The 15178-nt window shown below is 44.6% G+C and overlaps 1 protein-coding gene across 1 annotated transcript in view; it reads left to right on the top strand.

Annotated features, from left to right (window-relative positions):
* The window catches only part of DIS3L (DIS3 like exosome 3'-5' exoribonuclease), a gene marked incomplete at its 5' end in the record, with an annotated part of 42825 nt that overhangs the window by 19578 nt on the left and 8069 nt on the right, over positions 1-15178 (top strand). The window contains 9 exons of the mRNA XM_081337570.1: positions 758-836; positions 1459-1638; positions 4975-5144; positions 5245-5406; positions 6586-6833; positions 8529-8621; positions 11765-12298; positions 13154-13308; positions 13399-13577. Of these exons, the coding sequence (XP_081193696.1) occupies positions 758-836; positions 1459-1638; positions 4975-5144; positions 5245-5406; positions 6586-6833; positions 8529-8621; positions 11765-12298; positions 13154-13308; positions 13399-13577 (1800 nt within the window). The remainder of the gene's footprint in view (positions 1-757; positions 837-1458; positions 1639-4974; positions 5145-5244; positions 5407-6585; positions 6834-8528; positions 8622-11764; positions 12299-13153; positions 13309-13398; positions 13578-15178) is intronic.

The following is a 15178-nucleotide window of genomic DNA, read 5'->3' as shown; positions in this document are numbered from 1 at the left end:
ACCCTGTATTAGTACTTCTTTACAAAGCCTTAGTAAGACTTGTTGTTGTTGTTGTTGTTGTTGTTAGCTGCGAAGTCGTGTCCGACTCATCGCGACCCTATGGACAACATTCCTCCAGGCCTTCCTGTCTTCTACCATCTTCTGGAGTCCATTTAAGCTCACGCCTACTGCTTCAGTGACTCCATCCAGCCACCTCATTCTCTGTCGTCCCCTTCTTCTATTGCCCTCGATCTTTCCCAGCATTTTAGTAAGACTACACCTGGAATACTGCTTTCAGTTTTGCTTGTCATGACGTAAAAAAGATGTTGAGACTCTAGAAAGAGTGCAGAGAAGAGCAACAAATATGATTAGGGGGCTGGAGGCTAAAAGATGTGAAGAACGGTTGCAGAAATTGGGTTTGTCCAGTCTAGTGAAAAGAAGGACTAGGGATGACACGATAGCAGTATTCCAGTATTTGAGGGGCTGTCACAAAGAAGAGGGGGTCAACCAATTTTCAAAGGAGCAACAGATGGAAACTAATCAAGGAAAGAAGCAACCTAGAATTAAGGAGAAATTTCCTGACAGTGAGAACAATTATTCATTGTACCTGGTTGCCTCCAGAAGTTGTGGGTGCTCCATCACTGGAGGCTTTCAAAAAGAGATTGTACAGCCATTTGACTGGGATGGTATAAGTCCTCCTGCCTTGAGCAAGGGGTTCAAGTAGAAAACCTCCAAGGTCCCTTCTAACTCTCTTCTCTTATTTTATTCTTACTTGTAGGGGATCTTGAATGTGAATAAGCACAGGGCCCAAGTAGAGGCATTCATGAGATTTCAAGGCGCTAGCAACAAAGAAAAAGGTGAGGACAAATTCAGTATAATCAATTTGGCTCTTATGCCAAGTCTGATTTTGCATTCCTATGCAGGTTAATTTTATTTTTATTTTATTTTATTATATTATATTTATTTTTTATTTAATTCCTCAGTCCATGGCCTAACTCGGCTGCCTGAAATGACAGGCTGGTTTCAGTGGGTAGAATCTGCTTCTACATTTTTCTGACCTTTGTCAGTCTGTTTTCTAGCAGATATTATGGTGGGATCAGTTGAATCTCAGGATCATTTTGGGAATAGGTTCCCCAATCCGTTGAGGATACTTGAACAGGAAAGGATTGGATTGGGATAAAAACTATAAATAATACCCTGCAATGCTGGGCAGCTTTTTAAAAAACAAAACAAAACCACAAGCCAAGTGTATCGTATCTTAACAGTTGCTATGTTAAAATGAAATCTTTTTTGTATATTTAACTTTTTAAATTATTATTGTGCAGCTTTAACTAATTATTCGTTATTTAATGCATCATCTCTTATCCACGAATTAGCAAACTGAAGCAGATTGAAAATCTCCTGGGGTTTTTTTTCCTCCTCTACAATGCCAGAGATATTAGATCTTCTTGATCCATATTTTTCTTCCTTGGTACCCAGATCTCAAGACGGATGTTCTCATTTATGGCACAAAAGCCCGGAATAGGGCAATCCACGGGGATGTGGTGGCAGTGGAATTGTTGCCCCACAGTGAATGGAAAGGACGGACAGCGGCCCTCGGAGAGAACGAGAGCGAAGAGAAGACTTCTGGGGAGATTTATTGTGAACCCATGCCCACAGGTAGGAGGCAGGAGACAAGACCTGTTTAGACTGGATTTGCATTTTGATTGGCTGCAAGCCTCAGTTATACTTCTGTTGTGTTGTCAAGTGTAACCCAGGTCTTCAGAGAGAGGATACTGAGGTGTGTAAGACTGGGGCTGGCTATGGAACGGTGCTTAATTATGCAAGGTGTGCATTCTGAACTTCAATTTTTATTCTTTGAGTGTGTATACACAGGTGGTCCTTGACTTTTTTATATATATTTTTATTGATTTTATAAAAAAACAAATCAATAATTGGTGAACAGTGTGTTGTCTGGGTTACATTTGTAAAACAATCAATTAACAACCAGGCAAGAAAGGTTATAAAATGGGGCAGAAGCCACTTAACAACTATCCCACTTAAAAGGGCAAAACAAAACTTCTTTGAAAATGCTAATAAACCAGATAGATGGTTAGCCTATAAACTGAAAAAAGAAAAGGAGAAGAAATTGATAAATAAACTACAGGGTGGAAAAGGATGTTTACAATTTCAAAATGAAACAATAAAAGAAATAGTTAAAGAATGTTATGAAAAACTCTATGATGTAGAAGAAATTCCTAAGGAAAAAATAACTCAATATATGGAAAAAGCTAAATTATCAAAAAATACCTGAAAATTTTAAAAACATGTTAAATGTGATGGAATTGACGGAGGCTATAAACAGAAAAATGACAAGACTCCAGGACCAGATGGATTACTGGCAGAGTTTTATAAATCTTTACAAGACACACTAAGCTCACCAATGAAAGAGGTTTGCAATGAGGTTCTATCAGAGGCCAAAATAACAAACACCTCGACAGAAGCCAACATTTTTCTAATTCCAAAAGAAGATAAAGAACTGTAGACCAATATCACTACTAAACGTAGATTATAAAATTTTTGCTTCAGTAACAGCAGAGAGATTGAAAAGATTTTTGACTGATTTTATCCATCCAGATCAAAATGGATTTTTACCCAAGAGATAAATAAAAAAACAACTTAATAATTATTTTGGATACATTGGAATATTGTGAAATGCATCCAGGGAAACAAATGGCACTAATTTTCCTAGATACACAGAAAGTTTTTGATAACGGCTTTAGATGAACAGCCAAAGTAATTATAAATGGAGATTTTAAAGAGAATGTTAATATGAAAAAAGGTACAAGACAAGGGTGTCCATTATCTCCATTGCTATTTACACTAACTTTGGAAGTGTTGAATAGAAATGTTAGACAGGACCCAGAAATTAAGGGAATGGAGATAAAAGATGAAAAATACAAACTACAAGCATTTGCGGACAACTTGGTATTTATTGTTGTGATTCCATGCCAGCCTGTGCTTCCGACAGCTGAGTCCGGGGAATCTGAGGAGGAGGAGGAGGAGGAGGGGTTTGGAGAGCCATCAGAGTTGGAGGGAGGCTCTGATGAATTACAAAAGTCACAATCAGGAAGAGCCTGGCCCGTCCAGTCGGATGAGACTCAGCTGGTTGGGGACGATGAGTCAGACTCTGAGGACTCACAGATGGAGGTCATTATAGACACTCATATGAGAAGGCAGTTAACTAGAGCAGGGCAGAGGGAGACAATACGGCAACTCCAAGGGAGGAGAAGGCATTGAGGAGCCACGCCTTGGGGCTGCTTAATAAAGAGGAAAGGTGTGGGCGGTGCTGGTTGCTGAAGGCAACCGTTTGTAAAGAACTTCAAGGGAATAATGGTCTGTTTGTTTTACCAGTGAGATTCTTGTTTAACTCCTCTGTTTTTGTTTTTTGAACCAATTATTTCTTGGAAAAGTATTCTGTTGTTTTTAGTTTTGAGGAACTAATTATCAGGACTTTATATGAAATAAAAAAGGGTTGGTTTTCCCAGCCTACTTATAAAAAAGGGGTTGTTCTTGTGACGCAACAAGGATGGTCGTAGGCTGGAACAGAACATTTATACTAGAAGAACCCTTGGAGACAAGCCCTAAATTATTGAAAAAGATAGAAGAATTTGGAGAAGTAGCCGGATTAAAAATAAACAGAGAAAAGACTAAAATTATAGCTAACAACCTTACGGGAAACTTTTGAATCTTCGCTGCAGTAGTCCTTCACTTATGATCGCAGTTAAGCCCAAAATGTATGTTGCTAAGTGACACAGTTCTTGAGCTTTGCCCCATTCTACAACCTGTCTTCCCACAGTTGTTAAGTGAATCCCTGCAGTTGTTAAGTTAGTAACACAGTTATTAAGTGAATCCGGCTTTCCCGTTGACTTGTCAGAAGGTTGCAAAAGTGGATCGCGTGACCCCAGGACACAGCAGCTGTCCTAAACATGTCAGTTGCCAAGCATCCGGATTTTGATTGCGTGACCCCCGGGGGTGCCACAGAGGTTGTGTGAAGATCACTCACTTTTTTCCAGTGCCATTCTACTGTGAACAGTTCACTCAGTGAAGTGTTGTGAGTCGGAGGCTACCTGTATTATATTGTGTTAACCACATTTGTGTTGCCTCTCTTCCCAGCACAAGATTTCCCATTCAGCAGATCAGGGCTTTTCAACTTTTTCAGCCATTGTACCACTTTTAGGCTATGGTAACATCCGAGTACCACCAGTCGCCTAGCAAGGTGTCAAAAACTTGATCCAAAAGAAAAAGAAGGAAAAAAGTGATGAAGTACAGGTAGTCCTCGACTTACAACAGTTCGCTTAGTGACTGCTCGAAGTTACAATGGCACTGAAAAAAGTGCCCCCCAAGCCACAGCCGAGCAAGACACCTGCCTGCCCGCCCGGCGGCGCTCTTCTTCCTGTCCAAGGTTTTCATTGTTGTGAGCATTTCTGTTGAGGATTGGCAGCAGGGGTGGGGGGGTTGGTTTTTATTCCCCCCCTCCTCTGCTGGGTGGTTGCAGCAGGTTTTGGTCACTTCACGTGACCCTGGGACACTGTGACCATCATAAATATGAATCAGTTGCCAAGTATTTGAATGTAAATCAAAGAGCCTGGAGATGCTACAACATTCCAGCTGATTGGCGCTTCTTCTGGGCTCAGCAAAAGCGCCAGGATCAGCACCGAGCTCCAGCTGGAGCCTGGCGCTGATCCTGGTGCTTCCACTGAACCCTGACAGCCCTGCAGCTCCAGCCTTCTCTCGCTCAGGCTTGTGCGGTGCTGCCACCGGTTCAGCTCATTCCCCTCCCCCGCTACTTTTCTAGGATGGTCACGTACCACCCGCCAGGTGCCAATGTACCACAGGTGGTACCCTTACCACTGGTTGAAAAGCCCTGCAGTAGATGATGCATCATTCAAATGATCATTCTTCTGCAGCTCCTTTCTACCCTCCGTGTACAGTTGGCATCGATTTTCCTCCTAGGCAAAGTGGTGGGCATCCTGCAGAAGAACTGGCGCGAGTACGTGGTCACTTTCCCATGCAGAGAAGAAAACCACCCGCACGGCAAAAACGCACAGAAGGTGCTGGTGACCCCTTGGGATTACAGGATTCCCAAAATCCGAATCAGTACTCAGCAAGCCGAGGCATTGCAGGTGAGCAGCTATTTGGCACTCGGAGTTCCCTCAGAATCCGGGGTGTATGTGCGAATGTATCTTCTGCCATTCTGACCCACCCGATGTGGTTTCGCATCAGGATTTCCGGGTTGTCGTGCGTATCGACTCTTGGGAATCGACCTCGCTGTACCCCAGTGGACACTTTGTGCGGGTTGTGGGCCGCATAGGAGATCTCGAAGGAGAAATACAAACTATTCTGGTGGAGAATGCCATTTCGGTTAGTCCTTTCTCTGAAGCACAGGTAAGATTTTCTTGTTCTTCTTTTTTCTTTGGCATTATTTATTAAATTTAAATTCATTTATTCAATTTAGCATCGAATTAACAAATATTACGGGCCGTGCACAGGTAGTCTTCAATTTACAACCGTTCATTTAATGACCGTTCAGAGTTACAACAAAACTGGGGGAAAAAGAGACGGTTTTTCACACTTAACGACCCTTGCAGCATCCCCAGGGTCAGGTGATCAAAATTCGGATGTTTGGCATCTGATTCATATTTATGATGGTTACAATCTCCTGGGGCCCCCTTTTGCAACCTCCTGACCAGCAAAGTCCATGGGGAAGCCAGATTCACTTAGCAAACGTGTCACTAACTTAACAAGGGCAGTGACTCACTTAGCTACCATGGCAAGAAAGGTTGTGAAATGGGACAAAGCTCACTTAACAACTGTCTCAGCAACAGAAATGTTGGGCTCAATCGTGGTCATAAGTCAATGACTCCCTGTAGACTAGAGGTTTAGAAATAACCCCTAATGGTGCAACACAGAATATAAAATCAAAGGGCTAGAAGGGACCTTGGAGGTCTTCTAGTCCAACCCCTGCTCGGGGGGGGGGGGGGGGAGATCTTATACCATTATGGTCAAATGGCTGTCCAGTCTCTTCTTGAAAACCCCCAGTGACAGAGCACCCACACCTCCAGGAGGCAAGCTGTTCCACGGATCGATTGTTCTTACTGTCCATTTAAAATAAAGGGTCTCTATCTGCTGAACAGTTAAATAAGATTCAAACCACAAAATAGTAACTTTGCTCCTGGATATGTCCTTGTATCGGAACTGTCAAAGTGTGCTACACGCTAATTGCATTTCTACCATCTTCCACTCAAACGCATCCTAAGAAAGGGGATTTTGCAACGTTTTCAAAGGGTGCAAATTATAAAAAGATATCCACTGTGCACAATATTGAATCTGGATCTTTGCAAACGCTGCCCAAGTCTAATCTTAACATTTACAAGATTGTGTTGGTGTGAATTTTCAAATCTGTTTTTTTTCCCCAAAGAAAATGAAAACTCAAAATTCTAAGTTGTCGAATTCTCTTCCCCGTTAGACTCTTTGGCATAATTAGGCGTCTTCTCAGAGAAAACATCAGTGAAGGTTTGACCGTCAGACGGTGGCTGCTCATTCTCTCTCTGTTCATTTCTCTAGATGTGTGAGATGCCCACCGTCACCCCAGGAAAGCCGTGGGAAGTAACTCCGGAAGAGCAGCAGAAGCGCCTCGATCTGAGAGAGACCCATTTGGTCTTCAGCATTGACCCCAAAGGCTGTGAAGATGTGGATGATGCCCTCTCCGTCAGGCTCCTCCCCAACGGCAACCTGGAACTGGGTGTCCATATTGCCGATGTAACTCATTTTGTGGCAGCCAATTCTTACACCGATATGGAGGCCAAAGCAAGGTAGGCTTGTTTCTGTTGAGCAGCAAGAAAAACCTGCCGAGAGTAATTGAGGAAACTATGGCAAGAATATGGTGCTTAAGCTCTGGATCCTGTAACGTGGGGAAGGCAAAGGAAACCAGCAAGCAGCGATTGTCGGTGGAAAGCAGAACCATACAGGTAGTCCTCTACTTACGACCACAATTGAGCCCAAAATTTTCATCGCTAAGCGAGACAGTTGTTAAGTGAGTTTTGTCCCGTTTTACGACCTTTCTTGCCACACGTTAAGCGAATCGGTGCACTTGTTGAGTTAGTAACGTGGTTGTTAAGCAAATCTGGCTTCCCCATCAACTTTGCTTGTCGGAAGATCACAAAAGGTGACCACGTGACCCCGGGACACTGCAGTTATCATAAAATGCATGCCAAGTGCCGAGTGTCCAAATTTTGATCACATGACCATGGGATGTATGAAAAATGGTCATAAGTCACTTTTTCCACTGCCATTGTAACGTTGAACAGTCACTAAATGAATGGATTAAAGCAATGATTTGTCCAAAATTATTTTTAGTCTTTGTGCTAGTCCCAATTGTGTTGGTTTTCCCCATCACACTAAGTCATATTTTCCTTAACTATGGCTTGAATCACTCACAATTGATTAGAGTTGTAAAGTGTGCTAAGCCATAAACCGTGGTTTGTTTATCACAGTTGCTGAGTGTGTTAACCAACAAGCCCCCATTACATCTTCATATATAATATGAGCCCTTCATTAGTCTACTTTTGTTTTTCTTTTCTATTAATTTTTTTTTGGTAAATTGTTTCTTAGGGCTGCTAGGAACAATCATTCTTAACTAAACAGAGGCATCTGTGTGAACAAAAATTGTGCATGTGTCCCTTTGAATCACTCTTGTCTCCTGGACAAGACCTTGCGGTTTCCTTGGCACGATTTGGGGAGTGGTTTGCCATTGGCTGCTTCCTAGGGCCGAGAGAGAGTGACTGGCCCAGACTCACCCAGCTGGCTTTTCTGCCTCAGGCAAGGCTTGAAACCTCCTGGTTTCTGGCCTGGGGGCTTAACCACAACAGTAAACTGAGTCCACAAAGATCAACGTTTTATCATTCATCCAAACGCTAATTCAGTGAAACCTACACCTGTTGTCTACATAAATCATTTGACATTCAGTAACAACACAATGTAAGGGACGCGGTGGCTCAGTGGGTTAGGGCACTGGGCTTGTCGATCAGAAGGTCGGCAGTTTGGCGGGTCGAATCCCGAGTGCCGCATAGCAGAGTGAGCGCCTGTTACTCGTCCCAGCTTCTGCCAACCTAGCAGTTCGAAAGCACGTAAAAATGCAAGTAGAAAAATAGGGACCACTACGGTGGGAAGGTAACAGCGCTCCGTGCGCCTTTGGCGTCTAGTCATGCCGGCCACATGACCACGGAGACGTCCTCGGACAAGTGCTGGCTCTTTGGCTTTGAAACAGAGATGAGCACCGGCCCCTAGAGTCGGAAACGACTAGCACGCATGTGCAGGGGAACCTTTACCTTTACCTTTTAACAACACAATCTGAATACATCTGAATATGTTACCTGGAGATGGTCAGGCAGTTGCCAGGAGTCAAGACTGACTGGAAGGCCTAAAAAGATTGTGGTGCTAGGTGGTGTAGCTTCAAAATGCATAGCAAGAGAAACATTACTGAGCAGTTTTCCTCCCAATTTCTTAAGGGCTACTACTTACTACTTAGCTGATCGTCGTTATGACATGTTGCCAGCCATCTTGAGTGCCAATTTATGCTCTCTCCTTGGGAACATGGACAGGTGAGTTTTAAGCCTTATCAGCACCTTGCATTGGAGAAGTTAAGCCAACCCCCCACCCCCCACCCCTTTTCATCACTCTTAACTCTGGGAACTGTGACTCTAAATATAAAAACTCGCAGTCTTTTAACTAAGAAAATACAAGGTGCTTCTTGCTGAGTGAATGACTGGGTCCACCCAGTGCAGTAAAAGTTGATTTTCCGGTACTGTTTGAAAAAACTATTTGGTTGGATTCACACTTCATATTAGGTCCAAGCCTGTTAGCCCTGCTAGTACTGAAAAAAGCATTACCAGGAATACGAGCTCTGTCTTCATTATAGGGTTACGGTAGCAGAATCTTGCAAACTGAAAGTATTTTTCCCTAGGAAGAGATTGGACAACCGTTTCTCTGAAAAGGTACAGGCCAGGGGTAGGCAAGCAGATGATACCACTCTTACTGTAAGGGCAGAAAGTGAAGAAGAACTAAAGAGCCTCTTGTTGCAGGTGAAGAAGGAGAGTGCAAAAGTTGGGTTGAAACTAAACATTAAGAAAACCAAGATCATGGCATCCGGCCCTCTCAATTCCTAGCAAATAGATGGGGAAGAAATGGAGGTAGTGACAGATTTTATTTTCCTGGGCTCCAAGATCACCGCAGACAGGGACTGCAGCCAAGAAATTAAAAGACGCTTGCTCCTCGGGAGGAAAGCCATGGAAAATCTAGACAGCAGACCAAAAAGCAGAGACATCACCCTGTCAACAAAAGTGTGTATAGTCAAGGCTATGGTCTTCCCAGTTGCAATGTATGGCAGTGAAAGTTGGACCATAAAAAAGGCTGAGCGCCAAAGAATTGAGGCCTTTGAACTCTGGTGCTGGAGCAGACTCCTGCGAGTCCCTTGGACTGCAAGGCGATCAAACCGGTCAGTCCTAGAGGAGATCAACCCTGACTGCTCTTTAGAAGGCCAGATCCTGAAGCTAAAACTCAAATACTTTGGCCACCTAATGAGAAGGAAGGACTCACTGGAGAAGAGCCTAATGCTGGCAAAGATTGAGGGCAATAGAAGAAGGGGACGACAGAGAATGGGGTGGCTGGATGGAGTCACTGAAGCAGTAGGCGTGAGCTTAAATGGACTCCAGAAGATGGTAGAGGACAGGAAGGCCTGGGGGAACATTGTCCATAGGGTCACGATGGGTCAGACATGACTTCACAGCTAACAACAACATAACAGGAATAGGCAACCTTGGCTCTTTTATGACTCATGGACTTCAGCATAGCTGACTCAGGAATTCTGGGAGTTGAAGTCCATGAGTCATAAAAGAGCCGAGGTTGCCTACCCCTGGTATAGGCCCGCCTGCCAGAGCAGGAGGTTGGACTAGAAAACCTCTAAGGTTCCTTTTAACTCTGTTATTCAATTCTGCTAGGAAGAGCTGTGGTGGCGCAGGGGGTTAGAATGCAGTACTGCAGGCTACTTCTCCTGACTGCCAATTGCCAACAGTTTGGCAGTTCGATCCTGACCGGCTCAAGGTTGACTCAGCCTTCCTTTCTTCTGAAGTCGGTAAAATGAAGATTCAGATTATTGGTGTCAATAGGCTGACTATAAACTGCTTAGAGAGCGCTGTAAAGTACTATGAAGTGGTATATAAGTCTAAGACAGGGATCTTCAAATTTGGCCCTTTTATGACTTGTGGACTTCAACTCCCAGAATTCCTCAGCCAGGCACTTGTGGACTTCAACTCCCAGAATTCCTCAGGCAGGCACAGGAATTCTGGGAGTTGAAATCCACGAGTCATAAAAGAGCCAAGATTGCCTACCCCTGGTATAGGGTGTCATGATTGAGCAAGAGCACAGCTGGCTGAGGAATTCTGGGAGTTGAAGTGCACAAGCCATAAAAGGGCCACGTTTGAAGACCCCTGGTCTAAGGGCTATTGCTATTGCTAATAGAGAGAATCTTGCCAGACTAAAACTATAATCTTCTAACCTAATCCCCAGAGTGCTTTTTCGCAAGGCAACTGGACAGGAGGTGAGTGTGCGCACATGCGCGCGTGCACTGGCCAGCCACTCACGCGACCTCTGTCACAGACCATTATAAAGCCACATTGCAGATTACTTCAGCGTTTGAATCCAGCTGTTACATAACGTGAAAGTGAAACATCCATTATGAAAAGGTGAAGATGCCCTCAAGCTTCAGTCCAGAGTATTGTACTGAACAGTTTTACTGCAGCATCTCAGACGTTGTTTGCCTTTGCCCTTTTCGGCGAGCTTTTGGGCTTCCAAACAGAACCTGCAGCTCTGGCATTCGCAGACGGTCCCCATGCCACGAACAGTCAGGGCTGATCAAGCTTAGCTCCTAAGATTAGCCAAGGTTGGCTAGGTACCAGATAGCAGCCTTCCAATATTGGAGGCGGCGTCACAGAGAAAAAAAGGGCTCGACCTATTGTCCAAAGCACCAGAAGGCAGGAGAAGAAGTTAACTGGTGGAAGATCATTAAAGAGAGATTCAACCTTGAGTTGAAAATAAATTTCCCGACAGTGAGAACAATTAATCAATGGATCAGCTTGCCTTCTGGAGTTCTGGGTGCTCCATTGTTGGAGATTTTAAAGATGATAGCCATTTGCCTGGGATGCTCTAGGGCAGGAGTGTCCAACCTTGCCAGCTTTAAGACACATGGGCTTCCACTCCCAGAAACGGCTGGCCGGGGAATTCTGGGAGTTGAGGTCTTGTGGACTTCAGTCTTAAATTTGCCAGGGTTGGATAAGATCCTGATATAGGATCTCCTGCTTGAGCAGGTGTTGGACTAGAAAGAAGACCTCCAAGGTCCCTTCCAGCAATGTTATTGAGTGCTGCCATCTGCTGAAGCCACTTTGTTATAAATAAGATGAAACAGCAAGCATAGAAAAACAGTGTCCTTAAATCTAAGCAAAGATTCTTCACCGAATAGAAGAATCTTCACTGTACCTCCCAAGAGAGATCTAGCTGTCAGGTCATTTTCCTTTTTGTGCTCATCCCCATTCAAAATGCCGTCCTTTCACCAAAATAGGACTTGGAAGCGTGGAGCGATTGCTTTAAACGACATAGGCTACTTTGTAAACTTTTTGCTGCACTGTTATTATTGTACAAAGCATTGCTTGTAAGCGTATTCATCAGCGATGGTTTGAATATTTGTTTTCAGGTATGCCGTGAGCGTTATCTGGGAGCTGGACAAGGCTTCTTACGAAATAAAGAGAGTCCTTTACAAGAGAACCATCATTCGCTCGTCTTACAAGCTCTTTTACGAGGCTGCCCAGGCTTTGCTAGAGGGAGACCTGACTGCTGCCGCTGAAATCCCGGAGCTCAAAAGCATGGAGGAAAATACGCGGAAGCAGAAGTTAGAGGAGCTGATATGGGCCATCGGAAAGCTAACTGACATTGCCCGTCATCTCCGAGCCAAGCGCAGCAGCTATGGAGCCCTGGAGCTGGAAGGGATTGAAATCAGGGTTCAGCTGGACGACAAGAAGAACATCAGTGACCTTATCCCCCGTCAGCCACTGGAAGTCCACGAGACGATAGCCGAGTGCATGATCCTGGCAAACCACTGGGTGGCCAAGAAGATTTGGCAGGTGTTCCCCTACCAGGCACTTCTTCGTCAGCACCCGCCACCCCGGCAGGAATTTTTCTCCGAGGTCCGAGAATGTGCCAGTGCAAAAGACTTTTCGATTGACACGTGGTACGTAGATTTATTTTTTATTTATTTAGCCAATGGCACATTATTCACGTTAACATTTCAACTAGGTTAATAGAACCCGATATGATATAAATGTCAAAAAGAGCTCATGTTCAAATATTAATTATCTAGGCTACCTAACCACTGAAGCACAGCCTCGTTTTAAATTTAAAAAATGTGAACGGCATTTGAAAGTTTCAGCTAATCCAGAACTCAGCAGGAAAACATGATGCAGCCATGGAATAACGCTCTTGCATGAACTATGCTGCCTCCAAGTGGGTTTCCGGGTACAAGTCAAAGTGGTAATTGTCAGCTTTAAAGCTCTATGTGGCAGGGTTGAGCAACCATGGTCACTTTACGACCTGTGGACTTCAACTCCCAGAATGCATGCATGGCTGGCTCAGGAATTCTGGGATCATAGTTGCCCATCCCTGATTTTAAACACACCCTACAATTGACCAACGAATCTTAGTCTCCCAACAGTGCGGATTAAGAGGCCTACACTTTTTCGCTACATTGTTACTCTCAAATATTTGTCACCTGTAAACAGAGTCCAGGTGCCTTTTTTCAGAAACCAAGGCAAGCACCAACGTTCAGCCACAGCCAGAACTGATCAATTCTAGCAACCCAAATATGAAAATTCCCTCCAGCCATTGTTGCATTATAGCTCTACCTGTATTTCCAGCATTATTTAAAACGAGACTCTTTGGCCTTCACAAAAGCAGCTTTTAGAGGATGGCTGGCTCAGGAATTCTGGGAGTTGGAAGTCCACAGGTCATAAAGGGGCCGTAGTTACCCACCCCTGCTGTCTGGCATGGGGCAATTCAGAGATGTAATTATAGTGTTTCACGTTGCCAGGTCTAACAAGGCATTAGCTGACTCTCTGGACAGAGCAGTGGATCCTTCTGACCCCCTGGTAAACCAGCTGTTGAGGTCTATGGTCACTCAAGCTATGTCAAACGCGGTCTATTTTTCAACCGGATCGTGTCCCGAAGAAGACTTCTTCCATTACGGTATGTGCTGTCATGCGGGTGACATGTCTGTTTCTTACTTCTGCACCTGGTCTTGTGGACTTTGGGCTTATGAGTTTCTTTCCATCTTAGGTCTTGCCCTAGATAGATACACCCACTTCACGTCACCCATTAGGAGATACGCTGATATAATTGTCCACAGACTCCTGTTAGCAGCCACCTCAACGGAAGAAGGACTCGGTATAAAAGACAGCTTGCTTGGCAATAAAGAACTTGAAGAGCTGTGCAGACACATCAACAACAGGAACCGGGTAAAGACTACAGACCAGTGTCCTTTTGTAGTAATTTATCCATGCTTGGAACAGAGAGAAGCACACCTGAGCTTTGAAAACTTCTTCACTGTAGCAATTCTGGAAATGTTCCAAGAATGACAGCATTCCACCTAAAGGGGTACCTCCATCCTCGTCGTTAATTGATTCAAGGAAGGACTTCCCATCTGTCCCTTTTCCTATGTCAGCAACCTTCCCAGCATGGCCAACTTCCTGTCTGTTCTCCATGGCCACCCCTCTCGACCTATTGCAGCTTGTCAAGCGCCAAACAAATGAGTACCGGGACAACATTTTCGTGTCAGAATGTGTTGAATACCAAATTCGACAAGTTTTGAAACAGCCGAGTATTGAGGTACCACTGTATTTGCTTTTGAGATTCGAAGAATTGGCCCAAATCCTCCAATCCGTAGCAGTAAGACAGAGGTGCAACAAGGGGCCTCTTAGCACAGGCCACGTTCCACTAGAAACTGAATCTCAGATTGCGAGCCTTCAAACTAGGGAGTTTTTACGGACCCTTTCTCTTTTTCCCTAAGGGCCCTGAAAAGTCTGTCCTCGAGACTCCGTATCATCCATTCAGGCTCATTCGTTACAAGTGTCTATTTTCCCATAATTGCCATTCTTCAAGTGGTCATTTCTGTATTCCCAACCGTGTAGTGCAGAGCCTGGGCAGTGACCCTGCCTGTCCATTCCAGGGAATAAGAATTTGGTGGTAGCTCCACCACCACCACGGGACTAAATACGGTAGGACGAAGGCTCTTGAACCCAGAAGGGAAGGCCAGGCGCTTCTTTCAATGCGGATGACCACTCAGGAGGTCCAGGCCCACCTCAGTCATTGGTTCTCCACTATGCTTCCTGTAATTCACATCTGGGGATAAATTACAAGCCATCCTCTCATGTGCCAAGTGCTGAAATACAGCAGGATCCAGCATATGGCGGTGCTCCCAAACTGATAAAAGGAGAATATTTATAGCTCAGGGTTGACATGAGGGGTCCTTGGTGCCCTCTGAGCTTGCTTGTTTTGTTGCAGACCTTTCATTGCCAACCTAGCACCGGTGTTGCCTAGTTTGGGTAACAAAACACCTGCAACAAAACAACAAAGCTCAGACAGCACCAAGGACTCCTCCCCTCCCAACTGCATTCTCATTAACACTTTTGTCCTCTCGAGGCTTACGATGCCTCGAGAGGACCCGATGGGACCCGAAAAGTCAGGTGCTGAACAACTAACACTGCGATAGACAATCAAGGATTGGGGGGGAGGGGGTGTCTTCATGAAGTGTGTTTTGGTTGTGCAACCATTCATTTGGCTTCTGCACTGACGCAAAACCTGCAGGCGTGAACCAGAGACGGGCATGTATCAGTGTTGACTCCTGCCTGGACAAGGGCAGCCAATTTCTTGGCAAGTATTTAAGGAGTTGCCCAAAGTCACCCAGCTGGTTTTGTGCCCAAGACAGGACTAGAACTCGTGGTCTCACAGTTTCTAGCCGGCTGCTTTAACCACTACACCAAACTGGCTTTATTTTTTTAAAGAAAAATTTAATAGCCATGGTGGGTTTTCTATTTAAAGTTACTGATTAGCTTGTTAG

Source organism: Vipera berus (assembly GCF_964194415.1).
Source record: "Vipera berus genome assembly, chromosome: 12".
Lineage (NCBI taxonomy): Eukaryota > Metazoa > Chordata > Lepidosauria > Squamata > Viperidae > Vipera > Vipera berus.
The sequence above is the reverse complement of the archived record's forward strand: the minus strand, read 5'-3'. Positions and strand labels throughout refer to the sequence as shown.